The following is a 21,700-nucleotide window of genomic DNA, read 5'->3' as shown; positions in this document are numbered from 1 at the left end:
TACTTTTGTATCAATATCAAGCAATACATGTCATTCATGCATTTGTTTGGTGAATGGAAGAATAAAGGCCATTATTTTGTGCATTATAACGCAATGATGTGTGATACATCTCTATTACATTTTGTTTCAAATGTGAGAGCGAAATTGCTTTGAAATTAGAAGGTCTTTGATTCTATGTAGGACATGGCGTCTACATCCCGGCGGTAAAATATCGTTATGTGGTGTAGTCGTGTAGAGCAAAAATTTTATACCTGGGCAGTATTTATATTGATACTTAAAGCTTGGTCCCTCCCTTGGTTTGAAGTTTCTTTATTTGTCAAGCAAGAAACATCTGATTGAAAATTAAGCCAATTCAAGTTGAAGCCAGTTTTATTTTGGTAGTCAGAACCAGTCAGTCAGATTGTCAATTTTAACGTTGGTTTTAGCTTATTATTGGTTGAAATCGATCCATTCAGATTTAAATTTTCCATTTTTTTTTTCTAGAGGTCAATTATAACAATCAAAAACTGAAATCATAGTTAAAACCATGGGTTTTCTTTCTTCTTTTTTTTCCTTTAATCTAGAAGAAAGTATAAAACCTAATTTTATATAAGAAGGAAGGAATGTACAGAGAGGGGGTGAACAAGGGAGATTGGGGGAAGGAAAATTGCAAAGAGCCAAAATCAGAGAAAGCATGTAGGCTATCAGACTCTTCAAAGAGAAGTAGGGCTCCCACTTTCTCTAAAGAAAGACTTCGCGATGAAATCAGCAAAAGATCATGCTATTTATTTTTCTCTAAATTTTTCACTGGATTGTGGGGGCGGTTACGGAGAAAAAAAAAAAATCATGTGCTTAATAATCTATTTAAGAGATAAATCATACGATAATCCAAATAGACATTTTGTCACAATAGTCTCTATATATATATATATATCACTGTAATACTAAACTATAAAAATCTAGTAACACTCACATATTTCATAATAAACTATCAAGTTTATGACTAATCCATGAAGAAAGTCTATTGTATACAAAATATCATATTATATAATTTATAGACTAATATAGTGAGATACAAATATATAATATCATTACAACACAATCCTCATATAAACCATCATCTAACTCCTGGTCAATCTCACTTTTTGTATAAAATATTTTTCATGATCTCTTGATTTGTTGTTAGATTTCATAAATTTGAGGGTTAGAAAAATAAAGATAATCATAAACCAAATAATTCAGCGAAAATTCTATACCCCGAATCAGCGATGTTAAACAGAAAGTAAATTACGTATTAAATAATATGAATTAGAACAAAGCATCGTGTTACGAAAGAGCATATAAAATGTATCATCAACAAAATGTCATATATCACAATATCACATTACCAAATACACTAATATATAATGCATGACAATCATGATCAAATTATAATAATTTTAAATTTAACAACATATGTTGGTCGGGGAGGCAACTCAAGGAGCGTGGCAACCCCACAACCCAGCCATGCCTCCCTACACTCCATACCCGGGCACAAGGCCAGTATAGTGTGATCGGTCGCATCATGCCCTAGAGGCTAGGATATTACATAGGAGCATATTGAGACCTTTCCTAAAGGTAGTAGAAACACAATTAATCTTTCAATTAACCTAATAAACGGAACTAGTATCCTTTCTCAAGAATGTTCTGCCTTGTGTATAATCTGTTAAGATATGCAAGTTAATGATATGATCCGAACATGTGTATCAAGTCAGTCGAGTCAAGTCGAGTTGAGTCGAATTAATTAGATTTCTTTATTACCTTAAGTTGTTGAGAGATTTAACTACATATGCTCTATTCTCTATTAACTTTCAAGAAGATTCTCCAATCCTCCACCAAAGCTAGGATAGCCTCAAGCTGCTGAAGAGCTAAAGGGTTGCCTCTCCTAGGAAAGGGAACGAGAAAGAGATCAGTGGTTATTGTCAGCCTAAGTCGTTAGGCAATAGTATGATTAGTTCCCATGCGAGAGTAAGAGTTTGAAAGGTGATATCAGTTGCCAATCTATCTATTCAAGTGTTGATCCACTCTCCATTACCAATAATGAAGGAAGCACCCTTGGTAGAAGCAGTTTTTTGAGGCTCTTTTTCAAATAAAAGAGCAAGAGAAGGAGCATTGTTCCTGTAAGAATCAGAAAAAAAAGGGGGTTGAGAGAGGCGGGTGCACGTGCTCTGTACGTGCAACCCCCTCCCCTCTCCCTCTCCAGCACGCGACGAGGCAGTCGCAGAAAATCTCACCGAATTCAAATCCAATTCAGATTTGGATCTTTGCTTTGTAAATTAAATCCTAATTTTTCTCTCTCCCCTTAATCCCCGTCACCCTCCTTCTTTCTTCTTCTTCTCCTCCTTCGCTTTCTTCTTTCTCACTATCGGAATCACACAGTGGAATCGGCCTGTCGGAGTGCCACCGGAGCCATCAAAGACCACCATATGACTCCTTGGTAAGCCCTCTCTTATCCCTCTAGTTTAATTTCAATGTAATGGAGTAAATTAGAAATACATAATTTCGATGTTGCAGCTTCATTGGTGAACCTCATCGACCGGCGGCTTCGGGTCACTACCGCTCCGTCACCGGAAGCTTCGTGCTTTAAGCCCGGTGTCAATGATATCTTCTAGGAGGCCCTCGTGGCTCGGGTTGTGGTTGGCCATGGGTGGGAAGTCTTCCACTGTTGGTCGCTGTGATCGACCTTCCCTTTATTACAGGTCGTCGAGGTCGCTAGGAAAGCTCCAACAAGGTCGATAGGCTGCTGGCGACAATGGTCGATGACAATGCTCTCTCTCTCCCTTCCCTTTCCTCCTCTCTTCTTTCTCCCTCACCGATCTCGTTGGGGAAGAAAGAGGTTGGGCTCGGATTCAATTCGAGCCAACCTTTTTCCTTCTCTCGGGTTCGGGTTTGGGTTGCGGACCCGACCCGACCCGACCTCTAGTCTTCTCCCTTTTAAGTTTTTGGATTCGGGTCCGGTTGGATCCGAATCCAAGAGACCCGACCCGATTCCATTAGTTTAATTGGATTGGGCTTTGGACCCAATCCATTTAAGAATTTGGTTGGGTGGGCTGCGGGCCAACTGCAGCCCAGTCCAATTGATTTGGACTTATTTTAGCTCAAATTATTAATTTTTGAGTTAAATTATAAAAAAAAATTAATATTTTTTTATTTAAAAATGTTATTGTTATTTATTATTAAAGGTGGTGATTTTTAGCACGTGAGCTAGGGATTTGAGATTCAGTTGTCTTGCCTAAATTCAAGTGAGTGGGTTCACTCACATATTTATTTTTATTACATTACATACCTTGTCAGACTATGTAATTTTCTGTGTGTAAATATTTAATTGTTACATTTTCTGTGTGCATTTAATCATTATACTCAGTGCATCACCATACTTTGTGTAAATATTAAATTTTAGTGAAAAGAAAAAAAATGAGGCTAATATTGGTACGACTTAGAGAACAGTCCCGGTATAAATCGCTTACGATTTTTCGTAGTGACTCAAATTTATCTGGAAGGCCAGGGGAAAGTCCTAAATCAAATCACCGCGGTGACTTTCTTAGTTGACTCTGACAGGGTTAGGGAACAGTCCTAGGATGAATAAGAAACTTTCTAGATGATTCTAACTTCTCTTAACAGTTAGTAAAAAAGACAGAGTGTGTTGATCACGTAGTGATACCATCTGATAACCCTAACCGAATCAGCTATGAAGAAAAGCCCCGAGCGTCATCTCGAGGTGACTTCTAATTGATGTGGATCCACAGGGTATAAACCCATTGAGACATGACAGTACAAATATTGAAAATGTATTAATATGTTGAAACTGTACAAGGTTACAAGTTATGACTCGCTATTGTTATCATTGTTATCATTGTCATTATTTTATTCGACATTAATATAATTTACAATTTATTTGGTTTTTGAGTAGATTCCACTCACTGAGCTATAGTTGTTGGCTCATGAATTTATTTTCTTTTATTTATTTATCTATCTCAGGTAATAGTCAGCGTGGCGACTAAGCGAGATGTACTCGGACTCCACCTCCACTTAAGATCCACCTATTTATTTTTTCGCTCTTTTGGATTTTATGCTTCAGATTAGAAGTTAACTTTATTTCGTTTAGAGATACAAAAACAATGACATTATTTTATAATTATTACAATTAGTTTATGTCAGAATCAAAAAAAAAAATTGGGGTTGAGAAAGGAGGGTGCACGTGCTCTGCACGTGCAACCCCTCCTCTCTCCCTCTCCAGCACGCAACGAGGCGCAAAGAGAAATCACGCCTAATCTAGATCAGATTTGGTCTAGATTTCTCTTCTAATCTATAAATTAAAACCCTAATCTTTTTTCTCTCTCTATCTTTATCTCTGCTTAACGATCTCAGCCCTCTCCTCTCTCTTTTCTTTCGCTTTCTTCCTCCTTTACTGACGGAGTCACGCCGTGGAATCGGCCTGCCTCGTCGAAGCCAGCGGAGACCACCACGTGACTCCTTTGTAAGCCTTCTCTCACCCCTCAAAGTTAATTAAAGAATAATAGGGTTTAGTGAAAATACCTAAATTGGGGATTTGGGCTTCACCGACAACTCTCGCCGGCCGGCAGCTTCGGGCTGCTGCTGCTCATGCTCGAGATCGCCAAGTCGTTACCCTTGTGTCATGGATGTCTTCTAGAAGAGCCCTCGTGGCTCTAGTCGACGTCGGCCCCGGCGTCGGCGTCGGTGGTGAATTCTAGTACGTGAGCTAGAGATTTGAGATTTCGGTTGTCTTGCCTAGACTCAGGTGAATGGGTTCACTCACATGTTTATTTTATTGTATTTCGTATTTTTGTCAGACCATGTAAATTTTCTGTGTGCAAAATTATTTATTTCACCCTTATGTGTAAAAATTAAATTGTTGTAATTTCTGTGTGCAAATCTATTTATTTCATTCGTACGTGCGAAAAATTAATTGTTTTATTTTCTGTGTGTATTTAATTATTATATTCAGTGAATCACCATACTTCGTGCAAATATTGAAATTGTGAAAAGAAAAAAAAATGAGACTAATATTGATACGACTTAGAGAACAGTCCCGGTATAAATCGTTTGCGATTTTCCGTGGTGACTCAAGTCTATTTGGAAGTCCAAGGAAAAGTCCTAAATTAAATCACTGCGGTGACTTTCTTAGGTGACTCTAGCGGGGTTAAGGAACAGTCCTAGGATGAATGAGAAAATTTTCTAAGTGACTCTAATTTCTCTCAATGGTTAGAGGAAAAGACAGAGTGTGTTAATCACGGGGTGATACCCTCTGATGACCCTAACCGGATCAGCTATGAAGAAAAGTCACAAGCGTCATCTCGAAGTGATTTCTAGTTGATGTAGATCCACAGGGTTTAGACCCATTGAGACATATGACAGTATAAATATCAAAAAGATGTTAATATGTTGAAAATGTGTAAAGTTACAAGTTGTGACATCTTTCTATTGTTATCATTGTTATTATTTAGAGAGCATGCCTATTGCATATTGTGATGGATATTGTTACTTTTAGTTTAATTTATTCAGTATTAATATGAATTAAAATTTATTTGGTTTTTGAGTGGATTCCACTCACTGAGCTATAATTGTTGGCTCACGGGTTCTATTGTTTTTTTTTGTATTTATTTATTTATTTTAGGTAATAGTCAGCGGGGCAACTGAGCGAGATGTACCCGGATTCCACCTCCACTTAGGGTGCATGGCCGATCATGATTCTTATTTCAGGTCATGACAGCTCCTTCAAGAAACTAATATGTGATAATAAGATTTTAGGACAGTCTCCTTCCACAAATAAGGGTTACTATCACCTAGAATCTCCCACCCGCCATTTAGCTAGTAAGGTGGCATTCTGGTTCCTTAGATTAAGGACGTCAAGCCTCCCTTGATCCCCAATTCTGTAGACTCTATCCTAATTAATTGGGCATGGAAGCTATTAGTCTATTGAGTCTTTGCCACATAAAAACTTTTCTAATATGAGTCAACTTCGTAGGTGATAGAGAAAGGCATTCAAAAGACTGATAACAAGTATGAAGCTAAGTGGATTCACAAATATTAACTGCTACCTATTGAAAAAGAAAGGGTCTTTGCAAATCAACTACAAATAGCTTGTCAAATTTTGAAATGATTGGATATCAGTCCTCCTTAGATAATGCCCCAAGTTTTAGAGGAAGCCTATATATTTCATCAAGAACTTTCCAACTAGACAACCAAGAATTGACGCCTAGCTCGCAGGATCTAGAGAAGTTAATCTTGAGACCTAAAAACAAATTCAATGAGTATAAAGACATTGTAAGATTGGATAAATTGACCTTCATCTTGCAGTAGAGAATGGTTTTGACGAATATCTTGTACTTCAAAGATAGAATTAGAGACCGCCAACTTGATCATTCTTGCAAAGATCTCCACAATGAATATAAACAATATGAGAGATAACAGAGGATCGTTCTGGATCTCCACAATCAATATGAACAATATCGGAGATAAATGATCACCCTATCTGAGACCTCGATGCATCTCAAAAGGACACGGAGGTGGAAGCATCTTAGTGTGAGCAAGTTGAAAAGCAGCTATTGATCTACTGAATCAAAGAATTTGCTATAAGTCGAGCTTTAATGACAAGATCGTCAGACCTTCTACACGCCATCCAGTGAATGAGCTTCTTGGAAGATGGCATTAGATCATCTAGGAAAGGAGTAAATCGATTAGCCATAACATTAGTGAAAAAGGTCGTGGTCATAGATCCTGTTGAAAACCCTAATGAGATCTCCTCTGGCTTCGGTGCCTTCGGAAACAAGCCATTTAATTTCCTCCTCATTGAAGGGATTGTCCAGGTCATGAAGATGATTCAGGATCGCTTTCTGACAAGTTATTTCTCAACCATCAAACTCGAAGTTGTTAAAGAATTTATTAGTAATTTTGTCGCCTTCGATAAACCAAGGCCGGAGAGAGTTTCCTCCCTCCAGGTTCAAAAGAATCTCATCAGACAAACGAAGATGAAAAGTATCTCCACAAAGAGCAACCCTTTAAAAGAATCAAATCTCAACACGATCAATCAACAGCCAGTGACGATCTATACAACCATCAAGCGAAAGCCCACTGAACAAAATAATCTGTATACACAATCTAATCCCTTTGGTCACCGCTTAGCCTCGCCCACACATTGATGAACACAGCAATGATTTTGAATGAGTAGACAGATGCAACTCATTTACATCATATTACAGAAGAACACCCATCATCTGATTGTGTTTCAATACATCATGTTCAGGAGATACTGAACTGATCAAATTCATTATGCGGCAGCTGTACATCATGACAATGAGCAACATCCCCCACCGGGGCTTGCATGACTGTCCTGTTTCTGTTTCAAAATATTCCTCTTCCCTACTGCAGACCCTTCCTCCAAGAGACTTGGAACCCCAAGGATCTGTAGAAAGGAAAATTATTTATCGTGATGATTGAGAATGTTTAAAAGAGCCTGATGATAGCTCCAATGTCATGATAGGATGGAGAAAAAGATGAGTAACAGTAACATATCTACAACAAGGCGGACAGTGATATTCAGAACATGTAAAATATGCATAGATATTCATAGGCAAGAAGGCAGAACATAGAACCATTGCAATTCAGTATCAGGTAAGGAAAATGTTGATCAGTGTAAGGAAAGCAAAAGAAAAGAAGTATTCAGTAAGCAAAACAATGAAAAATGTGGGCCTCTTCACATCAATAGAAAAGATAATAACATGTAGCCAAAAGCCAGAAATGCTAATGGCATTGAGCAATGGCCTTCTAGCCAGCTCAGATTCTATGCAGAATCCAAAATGGGGGTTAAGGCACTCTCTATGCAGCTACATGCAAGGAAGAAATAGGTAAATTGCTTCCGATATGCCATATGTGAGTTAGGGTTAGACTCCTCCAGTTATTTCCTCCACTGCCTCCTCCTAGTCAATATAAAATTAGATTTAGACTACAAACTTTAACAAAAGTTCTAAAAACTTTTGTTGCCATTGCGTAGACTCAAGATTAAAATACCCTATCCTGAGGTGGAAAAGGTTGATAGTAGTTCCTTGAACTTGGTTTCATAATTTCTACAATCTCAAGGCAAAAGAAATGCCTCAAAAAGTATTATGAAGTTTTTCCAAAAATTGAACATAGAGTTTATACACACATATATTCAAGAACTAAAGATCATACTCTAGAGAATATTGGAGGCAGGACTATAGCAAGCATGAGCTACAAATTCTACAGATTTACTACAGTAAAATTAAACAACTCTTGATTGATCCTATACTAAATAAAATGCACGTGCATGCATGGTCTTGACCAATTGTGTAAAATGCCACACCCACATTTTATGCAAAGATTGAAAAGGAAGACATTATCAGAGTAATGGAATTGAAGATATTCTGTTTCAGTCCTATCCTGCAAAGTAAATGCTTTTTCCTTTCAACCAGCATTTCTTGGTGGATTTTTCCTACTAGATGCTGCACTTGTCCTTTCCTTACTTCTTCATATTTTTCTTCAAGTGACTCCTCATTTATGCTGTTAACCAATATTGTGGGTCATGATGAGCAAGTTATTCGAAATAAATATATGAAGTAGGCATTTCCTTAAGGCACATCACATCTGTGATGATCAAGGTACCTAAGAACATCAGAAAATAAGAGAAACTTTCACTATCTATAATATAAATCAATTGTCTTCTATCTCTTATAAGATGTACCTTTAGCACAAGTTCTTCAAAACATTTCTCGACATTTGCTCGTGTTTTCGCACTGCACTCAAGAAATAAAGATCCAGATTCTTTTGCAAAGGCAAGTCCCTCTTCTCTTGTCACCATTCTTTCACTTTCCTGTCACCACATGATGAGACCATTAAAGCTGCATAAACCTAAGGATATCATCTGGTACAATTCAAGAATAAAATATAAATGATAAATATGTACCCGTTCCTAGTATATGTAGGAGCCTGATGAAATGACAAGAACTACTTATCCTATATAACTATAAATGTACAAATTAATTGTCAATTCTCAAATAGAGTTGTCCGCAAGTTTTGCAATTCTTTCATACAAAGATGGTCAAGTGGAACATAAGCATAGTGTTCCTCGTTTTTGCAATTTAAGCTCATTCAGTGAAGGAACAACTCTTATTAGACAAGAGAATAGTTTAAAGTTTAAACACAATTGAAAGATGAAAACATCTGATTCTCGAGCAGTACTACTCAGCTCTATGGCATGTATATGCCAGAGATTTGAAGGTAGAGGGAGCCCCTGAAACCTAGTCTATATGATATGGTTATTTTGTCACCTAAAAAGTGCAATAGAACCGATATGTAGATTACTTAGTTCTCTATTTCAAATTGAGTATTCTTCAAATCCAGTGGATAACTTAAGTGTCTTATCTTCTTCCTTTTGTTATCAGGGATGACAAATCAGAATATGGTGCATCTGGTCTAGGCCATCTTCCCATTCTTCTATAAGCAAATTTTCAATGATCAGGCTATGACTATAACAGCATAAAGATAGATTTATTCCCAAACCTAATTCAATCTGAAAGACGAAGTAAATTAAAAAAGATAAGAGATTCAAGCATTTAAGCTTGAATCAGACAACACATATAGCTTCACAATAAGAATAAAACTGGAAGATACTGTAATGACATCTCTGGTCTAACGCATTGCTTTAACCATGTTCAGCACATAATTATTTTCAGTGTGGTATAATTTCAGTTAAGCTAAGCTCCCTAACTGCTCAACCTTGTTGCAGATCCATCCAGAATAGCGCAATATGCACTGATCCAGATGATGCCCTTCATAACACTACACCTTATATTTTGTGTCTTCAAAGTTCCTTCTTTTTCATGAAGCACTGATATGCTGTCTAAAATTTTCCCGGATGCAAAATTTATGGCTTGATAAAAAGAAACCAAAGAAACTATCCCAGAAAATTCAAGTTAAAAGGCATAGATAGTAGATTAATGAATACTAATACATTTTAGATATTTTACTTCCAAGGGAAGTAGAAAAGAAGTTCATTCTCAGGTATTTCAGCATAATCTTCGTTTGTCTAATTTGATCAAGAAAACTACCATAGCATACTGGAAATCATGTGGAAAGTTTAATGAAAATAAATGTGTGTGCGTTAATGTGATTGTGCAGATCTAATGAAGTTGAATCCCTTACTTATAAATGTGCACGAAGCCTCTTATAGATACTACTTAGTAACAATAAATACATTTCACTGAATTTTAACGCAATTAGAAAATCTAGGAAAAAATTCTCAAATTGCAAAACCAAGTAACTGATAGAACATAATAGAATAACAGAAAACAGAATTGTAAAATACCTTGTCAACTTTATTTCCGACTAGCATTTTGATACAGTCCTGATTTGTGGAGTACAAGTCTACTTCTTTGGCCCATTCATCAGCTAAATTTGTAAATGTTTCTCGTCGTGTGACATCATAAGCTGGTTGACAAAAGTAAAAGAATCAAATCTTTGTGCTCTGATGACATCAAATTGTTAAAAATAATAAAGGAATTAAAATAAGGTGGGACGGATTAAATATATATGAGAAGAAGAAGGCATTAATTTGTTATGAAAATAGTCTTGTTATGTATAAGAAATGGTACACCACAAAGTGCTGTACAAGTATGTCGCAGACCCGGTGCTTGGGACTCGTTGGAATGGACCAGGCGTAGGCAAACCCAAAGAGTCCTAGCTCAGATCTGAAATCCTCCACAAGACTGATGCGGTTAGGGGTGTGTCTCACTTTGCAGCTAGTGAATCCATGAGTCCTAAGTGATTGAGGGAATGTTGGACAACCCTTAAAAAACGTTTTAAGCAAGGCATGGCTTAAGAGAAATGAGTTCTAGGGCTCGGGCATGAAAGAAGCTCTGGTTGGCCGGTTGGAGTACAATCTAGTTGATCAGGGCTTTTGGGTGCCCGGGGCTCTTGGGTGCGAATCTAGGCTTGCCACTGGACTAGGAGATGGATCTAGGCCTATGTAATAGTTGGGTATGGAGTGGGCTCAATATTTGAGCGTGAATAAGGGCCAAAAGACAGAAAGCCATAGGATCAATGAATCGGCTGCTGAATTAGCTAGGGCTTTGGGCTAGTTTGGGCCCTTAAGAGTAGGCTGAGTAGCTCTTGGGCTAAAAATTTGGTGAGAACATGCACTAGGCTCTTTGTGAGAGATGGGCTAGGTTTGGGCTGAGGAAGAAGACCAAACACGAGAAAGCCTTAGATTAGGATTCTATTGTGCGTGGGATGGATTGGGCCAACTAGGGTTTGTGGTGCCACTTGGTGTGAGGGGGCGTGTCCAAAGTAGGGGTGGTCGACCTGGAGCGTAGGCAACTTTAGCTAGGGTTTTTGGGTGATTTAGTTCAGGTGGAAAGCAGCTAGGTGGTGGTTTCGACTGATGAACCAAGAAGGTTGGCAACAGCAATGGTGGTTGCAACTTGGTGTTAAGATTGTGGTGCAGCCAGAGAAGGAGGCTGGCTATGGGGAGATACCGGAGGTGGTACAGTCGATGAGCAGGGTGGTGTTAGTGGCTCAACAAGGTATGGTGGTGATGGCTTGCTGATGCGGAAGGATCACATAAGCTATTATTGGTCGGCAGCAGTGGCGGCGATCAAGACAAAAGTCGTGCAAGAGATAGGGATGACTAGGGAAAAGAGAAATGAGGGGAGAGAAATCAAAGATGAAAAAGGAGGAAGAAGACTAACTAAGGTTTCATTCCAGCATAACTCGACTAGGGCTAGCAAAGCATAAAATGGTTTGGACCAAGCTGTACATGGACTCAAACTAATTAAATAGGTAAATAACTGAACAAACATAATAAGCGAAGGACTCAACTCGACTCGACTCTGAAGTTAGACTCGAACGCAGATCGTAACAAATAGTATGCATAGTAACAATTAGAATAAACTAAAATTAATATTTGATGCAATTTTTATGCAGCTTGTAACTAGCAGCCTTACCTAGAATAATCCCTTGAGCACCTCTATAATAAGAACCAGTTAGTGTCCTAAACCTCTCCTGGCCAGCTGCAAAAATATGTAGACATTTGCAATGTTTATTTAGAGGTATGAATCAAAAAATATTTGTTTGTCCAACTTAAAAAGAACCAGATATCAGCATGCATCCAGAATATCTAGAGATTTCTGTTGCTAATAAAGATAATAATTTTTGGAAATTTAAAAGTAAATTTAACGCACAATCAGTACAATGGGGTAAAAAACATGAGAGGGAAATGAATGTAATGGATGAACCATTTGTATGTAAAATACTTTAGAAAGTTCACAAGTTTTGGTTGCATAATAAATAGACATGATTATTAAATGAAGAAAAACAATTGCAAACCTGAATCATCCAAGCTGCTATACAAAGAGAGAGGATATACAGCAATGAAATGTCTTTATGTTCAGGTTAACTGATATAAAATTGGTTTGCAAAAATATGCTTTTTGTGTTCATTTCAAATAATTTTCTTACTTGGTAATGTAAAGTAACCGAACAGAGAGTTGTTGAAATCCTATGTAGCAAAGTTTCAAACTGGATAAATTGTGCTAACAAGTTGCTAGCACGTTCAGGTCAGCACCTGGCAGTGATCAATTAGGGGCTTAGGTCTTAAACCCCCTTTGCATGGTCCATACTGTTTAGATCCCCGGTGCAATGGTTGTGGCCATGCAGGTAACAATGCTTAGGGCCCCATGATCTAAAACATGTGAATCGAAGCTATTTCAATGCATGAAAATCTTACTCAAAGTTATCTATATCTTCCAACTTACCAGTATCCCATATTGTCAACTTCAGCTTCTTCCCACCAATTGTGAGAAACTTGATTTTGAAATCCACTCCTATCATGAATTTCAAGCAAAAAATAGGAAAAGTCATATAAAGAAGACAGAAAAAGCATAAACAAAGGAATCTAATACCAGCACATCTTTCTTTCCACATTATCCTCTATCAAGAATCTAATAATTGCTATTTTGACTTTCCTAAATCAACAAGATTATCTAAGACTGATATAAGATAGTTTAGTTAAAATTACAATGTACTCTACCAAATTCCTCTTGAGGTCTCATATGCTTCCCATCAACAACAATCAGAAGCATAATGGCATATATTCGGAACTTGAGTGAAAGTATCACTTTGTCTAATACATTTTGTTGGTGAAGAGCAACACATGAAAGAATATCCAAAAATTGCTTAAATTATTTTTACCACAATCCGGTTCTAGCTATAGAGTACATACCTGAAGTGAAAAGGCTATGTGGAGGGATTGAGAAATTCCTCATAATTGTTTCAAATTTTCAATATTAAAATATTAATCTTCTTGAAAGCACCTATAGCTTTTTAATTAAGGAACTTTCGGCACTATAAAAAGGGTGTTCCTGATGCACGAGGCTTCCGCCTACATGGGTCCAGGGAGGGATGATGTAAACATGAATCATAAAATAGTGCTGCACAGAGATCTGCTTTATTAGAGGTGAAGTAGGTGATAAATCATAAGATAAAGGAACACATCAAAACTTTTATATCTTGAAAGTTGAAAGGTTTAGATGAAGGAAAAGGAGGATAACTCCTCACATATGGTTGATTACTTGATTTCAGCTTGAAAACAAAACTGAACTCGTGTGACTTCCAGTCAAAATCTATTACTCCTTAGGATTCTCCTTCCTCAAATTACAAGCTACTTATTCTTGCAATTTCCTCTTTCTGTCCTCCTAATATTTCCAAGAGGAATTCCCTAACCTGACCAGATAATAAATCTGATGCACTAAAGAAGAGAGACGTGAGGACATATTATTTGCGACCTGGTGTGCCCAAGATGTACTGTATCATCATATATATCAGATTCCACCAAGTGAATATATCAAGAGATAATGACTTGTCTTGTTAACGACGAATAGAGAAAGGCGTAAACCTATGACAAACATTAATATTTAATACAATATTATTCGCAAAGCTAAACTACAGTAAGAGGTAAGGTCCTACTAGTAGTACATAACTACATATATATATTCTTATTTAAAATAATAGTAATAGTGGTGATCCTCCTCTAGATTCCTCTCCAAAGAAATAACCAACTCTTTTATGTAAACTGAACGAGTCAACTTATTGATTAAAATATATCCTCATTTCTAATTTTACAAATTCAGCAGATTGTATAAATTTGGTCCTCAAGAGAAGTCAAACACATCTCACACCATCCGTCCAGTAGTCCTAAATGGTACGTATGTACAGTAATGCCAATATTATACTTAAGATTTGACAAAAAAAGAAAAAATAAAAGATATGTAGCAAGTTTGTAGCTTTAGAAGAAATAGAACAGTAAGAAACAAATGAGAACCCAAACCGGCATATTTCGTTTTCTGATCCTAGGGTAAAACTTGAAAGACATATCTAAATCTGTGTTATGGTCCAGATAGAAGGGGAATGAAGAGAGTATACAGGATGAGACTACGTCCTTGACTTTAATAAAAGGATCTCATCGTCTAAGGAAATTTACCAAAATGCAATGGATCAGAGTCCCAGTGCATGAGGATGTAACCAGTCTCACCCCTTAAAATCTCATTTCTAAAGAGACTACTTTGAATAATTGAACCAATGACTCCCAGATCCAAAAGACAAGCCTTACCCTCACACATGTGACACCCTCAGGCCACAGATAGGGGAACAAAAATAAAATAAAAATAAAATAAAATAAAATAAGACTACCTAGACATGGTTGGTTCACTAATTTACATGATCACGCCTATATGCATGCCTCCGTAATGAATTTCTTCTTCTAACACTAGCGTGCTCAAAATGCCAAAATTTGAGGTTAGTCGAACTATAACTACATCTGTGGCCTATCTGTGCCTCAAGAATAATGAAACAGAACAAGAAAGATTCTTAAACGGAAAACTAGAATGCTGGATAAAGCCCAGATCTACCGAGAACTCTTCTATCTTCCAACACCCCAAAAACGGCTAGATATTAACAAAATTAATCGAGAAAAGAGTCAGAGGAAAGGGAGATCTCACCAATAGTGGGAGCAAGATCGTCGAGATGATTCGAGATGAAGCTGACAAGGAGACTACTCTTCCCCACTCCGGAGTCTCCGATCAGCAGTATCTTAAAAGAGTAGTCGTATCCGCTACTCCCGTGACCAGAAGACGACCCCATCGTCGTCTTCTCTTCGATCTCGCTCTCGCTCTCAAGGAGGTGGTGGGAAATGGCGGAGTTGGTGAGCAGCTAGTGAATTAAATTAAAAGCGATGGGAAAGAGAGAAAAGAAAAAAAAATAGAAGAAGAATTAAAAAGGAAGGTAAAGGGAGAGAACGGAAAGAGAGAGAGAGAGAGAGAGAGGTGGAAGGTTGGCATCTGGCATATAGGAAGCGTCAGTGTGAGGGTCGGCCGACAGCCAAATGGTTGCGATCTCCTTACCTTGGGAAACGGCAGTTCTGGGACTTCCTACTTACTGGCACCGTGGCACGGCTTTTCTTTTCTAAATACAGCACAATTTCTATTTCAACCCTTATTATTTAAAAAATATCTATCCCGTATTACTGAACGGTATGATGAATGAATGCGGTACCCCTGATTATCAGAGTTTTTTTTACCAAACTAGCCCTCTTTTTTTATTTTTTTACCAAAATAGACTTTCTCTCAGACTTACAATAAAATAGGATCTAATTTTCAGTAGTCCTAATAAAAATATTAATCAATTCAGTATTTTTATCGTTAGATTTTTTTTATTAATTACTGAAATATTAAATTAAAAGGATTTATATATATAATACTAAACTAATCGGCGTTTTAAGACAAGATAAAAATGCTGAATTAATTAGCGTTTTTGCTTAGAGATAAAATACTGATTAATTTAGCATTTTTATTAGGACTATAGTAAATTAGACCTCATTTGGTAATAGGTTCGAAGGGTAGTCTACTTCGATAAAAATAAATTAAAACACGGCTAGTTAGATTTTGTGTGTGTATATGTAGCATTCAAAATCTATAGTTTTTGCATGGATATCTATAATTTGAAATTTTAATAATTTAATAAACGAAAATGATACAAACACTCTTAACTAAAGCATAAGAGTTTTTTATAGTTTAATTAATCGAATATTAACGGTTAGGTAGGTTTGAAAGGTGAGATACATACAAATAAAATAGTTGAATGCATATACATGTAAAAGAAAATATTAATTTTAAACTACTCCTGGAGTTGTTTTTATAGAATATTTCATGTAATATTCTCTATATGAGTAAATGAGATAGTTTTCATTTAGGAGAAACTAAACAAGCTCATATTATTTATTTTTAGAGAAATTTTTATTCGACACCCAATCTTATAACGAAATTACAGTTTATATAATATATATTTCTACTATTTACGGATCGAGCCATATAATTTAGCAAATATGTACATAAAATATCGTACTGTTAGATCTATTAGTTAAATTTAACTAATCTACTATGCTAAGTTAACTATAATACAAAGATTATAAAAATATAGGATGTAAACCATAATTTTATTTTAATTAAAATACAAGTTATTATATACAAATTTCTAAATCATAAAACTCGATTTATAAATAATAAAAAATATGAGATGTAAATCGTAATTTTATCAAAATATAGGTTGTTATATGCAAATTTATAGATTTTGATAATATTCTCGGCATGACATTGTGTGCATGTTTAGATACTGATTCAAAGGAAAACAAGAGAGAGATCCATTTAGGTCAAACCGAAATGTTGTGAGAAATGAGAGAATGAAATAAAATCCCCTCCTTAAATATTTGGAATTTAGCCGGCGTTGTTTCCATCACTCGTGGTGGGGACACTTGTCCAGTTACGAAGACCGGACAGACACGAGCGACGGTCACTTTGGACAATAATTCGACAGGAGAGGGGAGTAGGAGAAAACGATGGAAGATATTTTTGTTTTTGTTTTATATATTAAAGGAATTTTTTTTTCTCTACAAAACCTCTCTTTTATTTTTTTTATTTTTGGAAAAAAATATATATTATAAAAATGCAGAGCGATTATCCTGAAGAGTTCTTTCGAATATCCTCTTTCTAAGTACACCCGAAGCCAAGGCTTCTATCATAGGTCGCAAGTTAATCAGCAGCACGATTGGCTTCCCGATAGGTATAACTAAATTTTATAATTTTAATAATTGTGTGTTAGAAATTTGATGTCTTTAATAATGGAGTTTGTTCATCATTTGTGCGGAGGTGATTACAGCAGCCATTAACAGAGCGGTCAATAACAAGGAGCTTGACCCTTTGAGAATATCCAAAAACGCCCCCCCGGTGTCTCACTTAATCTTCGCCGATGACATGATCATCTTTGCTAAGACCAGTCGGCGATCCTGCAAGACCATCAGGAAAATAATTAAACTGGGCAAAGGGAGCTTCTTTCCGTCTCGTAAGCTCTTATTTTGATTTGTCCCGGCTTGGTTGACAGAGATTTTAGTCGCTTTAATTTTTTATTTATAATCGTATTTTAAATAAAACACATGAAATTAAAATAGCCCCTAACGAACAATTATCTTGTTTAATTATGGAAAATGTCTTTTTTATCATTAAATGCCTCCTTTCCTAGTTGATATTAGATCTAAGTTCGTGGGGTTTAAATTAAGAATGCTTCCTCGACTGATGATCAATAACAACGATTCATTGAATCTTGAATCATATGGTGTTAACATATTAGATCCCCCAAGTTGTCACAAGTCACAACCACTCTATAGTACGAATTAGGAGTAACATCACATCTGACGACCCTATTAAGAACCAATTAATTAGAAAAAAAAAAGGACATCCAATGGATAAGAAGATTCTTGAGATCACGAGTCTTAAGTATTCGTTGGACTAATATAATCTAAAATAGTTAATATCAAATAGTTAAGACTCATTTTAAATAGATACGAAGATGCTGGACAGACAGCGGTGTGGGATTGAGGCCCTGACGGTAAAACTGGTTAGTTTGTCTTTGATTGTGGCGCCAAAGTTAGACTCGACCAGACCAAGCTCATTAGAACCTGCACTAGCACAGTTCACGGTGAGCTCTAGGCCACCCTAAAAGGTATCCACCTTATATCCACATTCTGTGAGGATGTGGATAAGTGAATCTTCAATGACTGCCAAGTGACAGTTCTTACGATTAACAGTGATGATTCAAAAATAGACTAGCCTGCTCTGTCTCTTCTTAAGGAGTGCAGGAGGCTTATCTCTTTAAATCCTTATATTATGATAGGTTATACAAGTCGATCCAACAATATGTATGCACATCTTTGAGCCTGCCATGCAATCCGCTGCCGTAAATCAATGATATAGCTGGGCACTTCTTTAGACCAAATTATAACGAGACTTACTAATGAATCTTTGTCTACGATCTTCCTTTAAAAAAAAAAATACTACATGTGAATTCATTTTAGTCTTTAAAAGTAATATTTTATGAAATTTATAAATTAAAAATTAATCTCTTTTAAGTTCGTTTGTTTGTGACACAAGCAATGTGATTGTGGGGGCGTGTTGCTCGGCAAGGTAATTAGTTTGTTCATAAAAGAGGCATGATAGTACTCAACTGCGGAGAATTACTATGCCTGACTTCAAATTCTCGTGCCACATGGTGGTATTATTCTACACCCCATAAATAGAGGCTCCACAAATTTAGCCTTCGTGCAAAGAAAATTTTAAAAAAAAAATCATATATATATATAATCTTGGATTTTGAAAGAAATATAATTTTTTTAAAAGCTAGAAGCAAATGATAGAAATGTTACGATTCAGATCTGAACTGATCTGGACGGAAGAAAATTGTGAAAATTTATATAAACATAGTTTCGGAAGTTAGGATTCTAATAGATCTGGTTATACGCAAATCTGACATCTAGATGAAAAGTTACAAATAAAAAAGTGAAGAAATGTTAAAATAAGACAAAATAATAAATAGCTGATGTTGCGACTATCATCGGAGGTGGTGGACAGCCGTAAGGTATGATGGATGTATGTAGGTGGAGGAAGATGACTAGGGTTTAGAAGATCGGAATGCTTATACGGTTATGATCTACTCCTAGAAAGATAAATACGATCTAACGGCTATGATAAAATATAAGGATGAAAATATTAACTTGGTTAAACTCATATTCATTCAATAATAATTATCAACACGTGTCCGAAGTAAAATTTTCTAAAATATCATATCCACATGCGAATTATCTAATTTATTTAAAATTTAAAATAAAAATATAAAATGATTAACTAACTAACTTGATTTGACTCGATTTAACTTGACTTAATCCATGAGGTCGAATCATTAAAAAAGAGAAAAAAGAGAGCAAATGATAAGCTTGGGTCAGCTTGTTTTCGGTGTTCAATATTGGCCACCAGACTAGGGAAAAGAAAAGCATCAGTAACCTCACAATTAAGTTTTTTTTTTTTTTGAAATTAACGAGCTTCATTCAGCTGGCTGGACCCGAGCTAGCTAACTAACCCGGGTTTTCATAGCCCAAAATATTACAAAGATCTGAGGGAATCGGGCTAGCCAGATCCAACCTACCGGTGGACCCTGCCACCTTCCCTCGGTTGGCTGCCCAGTCGGCCGCTCTATTTGCCTCTCTGAATACATTTAGTACATTCCATTCCCTACACTCCCTAAGCAGGCTTTGGCATTCTTCTATTATGTTCTTAATGCACCACGGAGGGCTTTTCTCACTTCGCAGGATTTCAGCGAGCTCCCGGGAATCTATCTCAAGGTGCAGTTGGCTCACTTTGCCCGCCGACCGGAGACCAAATCTTGCGGCCCACGCTTCCGCATATAATGCAGATTTATTAGGACACGGTTCCCACGCTATCTGTAGCACCTTGCCTGTTTTGTCCCTGAGCACCATGCCTACACCCCCTTGGTATCTGCCTGGTTCATAGGACCCATCTGTATTAAGCTTTAGCCAGCCTGCCTCCGGAGCTTGCCATTTGGCCTGCGCCCTTATCGTGACCTCCTTAGCTACCTTCTCACCCTTGGCATATTCTTTAGCCATAGTCATCGCCCTTCCCGTGGTTATCCTCGGGCTCACTCTACCTCCATCGAAGGTAACAGCATTTCTTTGCTTCCAGATCAGCCACAGCATCGATGCAATAGTGGCCTTCACTTTCACGTCTTCCGCAGGGATTGCATGCCAGGTAGTGGTCAGCCAGTTCTCCTCCACTTGCGTCTCCAGCCTCCCCATGCAGGCTTGTAGCTCGGCCCAGCATTCGAGGCTATATCTGCATGTGAAGAACAGATGGTTGCTAGTTTCTTCATGCAGCTCACAAAGCGCGCACAACGCCCCGTGCCTCAGGCCTAGTCCTGCCAGCCAAGCGTTGGTGGGAAGCCTTCTCCAAGAGAGTTTCCACACGAAGGTGCGCACTCTAGGCGCAACCTGGAGTTTCCATAATATCTTCCACCCCGGCCAGTTATCCTCCGCTGCTGGGTTGAGGAAGGAGTAGATGGATTTCACTGTTGGCGTGCCTTGCGGGTGCGGCCACCAAATCCACTGATCTGCTGTTGTAGGGCACCTGGCTTGGAACGTCAGTATGTCGAAGGCCAGTTCTTCGCCCACCTCAGTGATTATCTGGTGTTCAGACCACCTCTGACGATCCAACAGGTCTCTAACCTTAACTGTCTCGTCCAGAAGGCTTACATTCATTATCCTCAGTAGTCTGCTCCAAGGAACAGGTGAGAGCCAAGGCTCTGCCGCTGCGCTGGTCGTGCTGCTGTTGCCTATCAACTTCCTCACAATTAAGTTCAGAGACATGGATCGAAAGATGTGCATACATGGCATAATATATTATATACTTCAGCATAATGATATGGCAGGCTGTAAATTTTCAGCATATAATATATTTACATCTAAAAGGCATTTTTTGTTATCTGCTAAAAGGTAGAGAGTGACTTATCTTCTCTGGAATATACATGTGGAGAATGAACTGGTCAGACCAGCAATGCACTCGTGTCATTGAATGAAGAGTGCATCTGTGGATTTTTTTTTCTTATTAAAGAATGACAGAAAAATAAAAACTCAGTTCCATCTTCCAGCAAAAGAAAAATTATTTATTTTTGTCAAACTAAGTCCCGATAGAACAATGATACAGTACAAGAAATTTGACTTACAGTGATATTTATTATTTAGGCGGTCGAACAAATGCTACTAATAGTAACTCTCACAGCTATTTATTATTAGTTGCCGGCATAAATACAGTCTGAGTGACATTTTTTTAAATGTCTCTAGTTATGCATAAAATATCGTAGTTTCTAAGTTATACTAGCATTTATAAATGTCGCAAAATATCTTTTATGTTCTTTATAATTTTTAATATTTTATAAATGTCGATAAAAATAGAAATAACCTATTTACCGGCATTAACAATTGTCCGAGTACCCAAATAATTTCCGGCATTTTATAGATGCCACTGTTTGAAACTTTTATCATATTAAATATGATCACCAGCACAATTGAAACCTTTTAGAGAAGGAAGCTACTATGCTTATTTATTCATTAGTATCATACTTTCAGTTATAAATACAAGCAACTCTCCAGAGTCTTGCAACATATATATATATATATATATACTTCCATCATTTGGATTACAGTAGCAGAGCCATAAGATCGAAGAGACCAAAGGTGCTAACTTGGTCTCCTTTTGTGA

General features: G+C 37.1%; 1 protein-coding gene across 1 annotated transcript; it reads right to left on the bottom strand.

The window, feature by feature from the left end:
* Positions 1-6,932: 6,932 nt before the first annotated feature.
* LOC140763942 (ras-related protein RABC2a-like) lies at positions 6,933-15,497 on the bottom strand. Its single transcript, XM_073102331.1, has 6 exons — positions 15,047-15,497; positions 12,806-12,874; positions 11,997-12,062; positions 10,361-10,482; positions 8,738-8,866; positions 6,933-7,441 (listed from the first exon to the last, which is right to left on the bottom strand). The coding sequence occupies exons 1-6, from the start codon at positions 15,186-15,188 to the stop codon at positions 7,325-7,327; spliced, it is 645 nt and encodes a 214-aa protein (XP_072958432.1). The 5' UTR covers positions 15,189-15,497; the 3' UTR covers positions 6,933-7,324.
* Positions 15,498-21,700: the final 6,203 nt, after the last annotated feature.

Source organism: Typha angustifolia, chromosome 7 (assembly GCF_048772165.1).
Source record: "Typha angustifolia cultivar Huaian chromosome 7, ASM4877216v1, whole genome shotgun sequence".
NCBI classification, from domain to species: Eukaryota; Viridiplantae; Streptophyta; class Magnoliopsida; order Poales; family Typhaceae; genus Typha; species Typha angustifolia.
The sequence above is the reverse complement of the archived record's forward strand: the minus strand, read 5'-3'. Positions and strand labels throughout refer to the sequence as shown.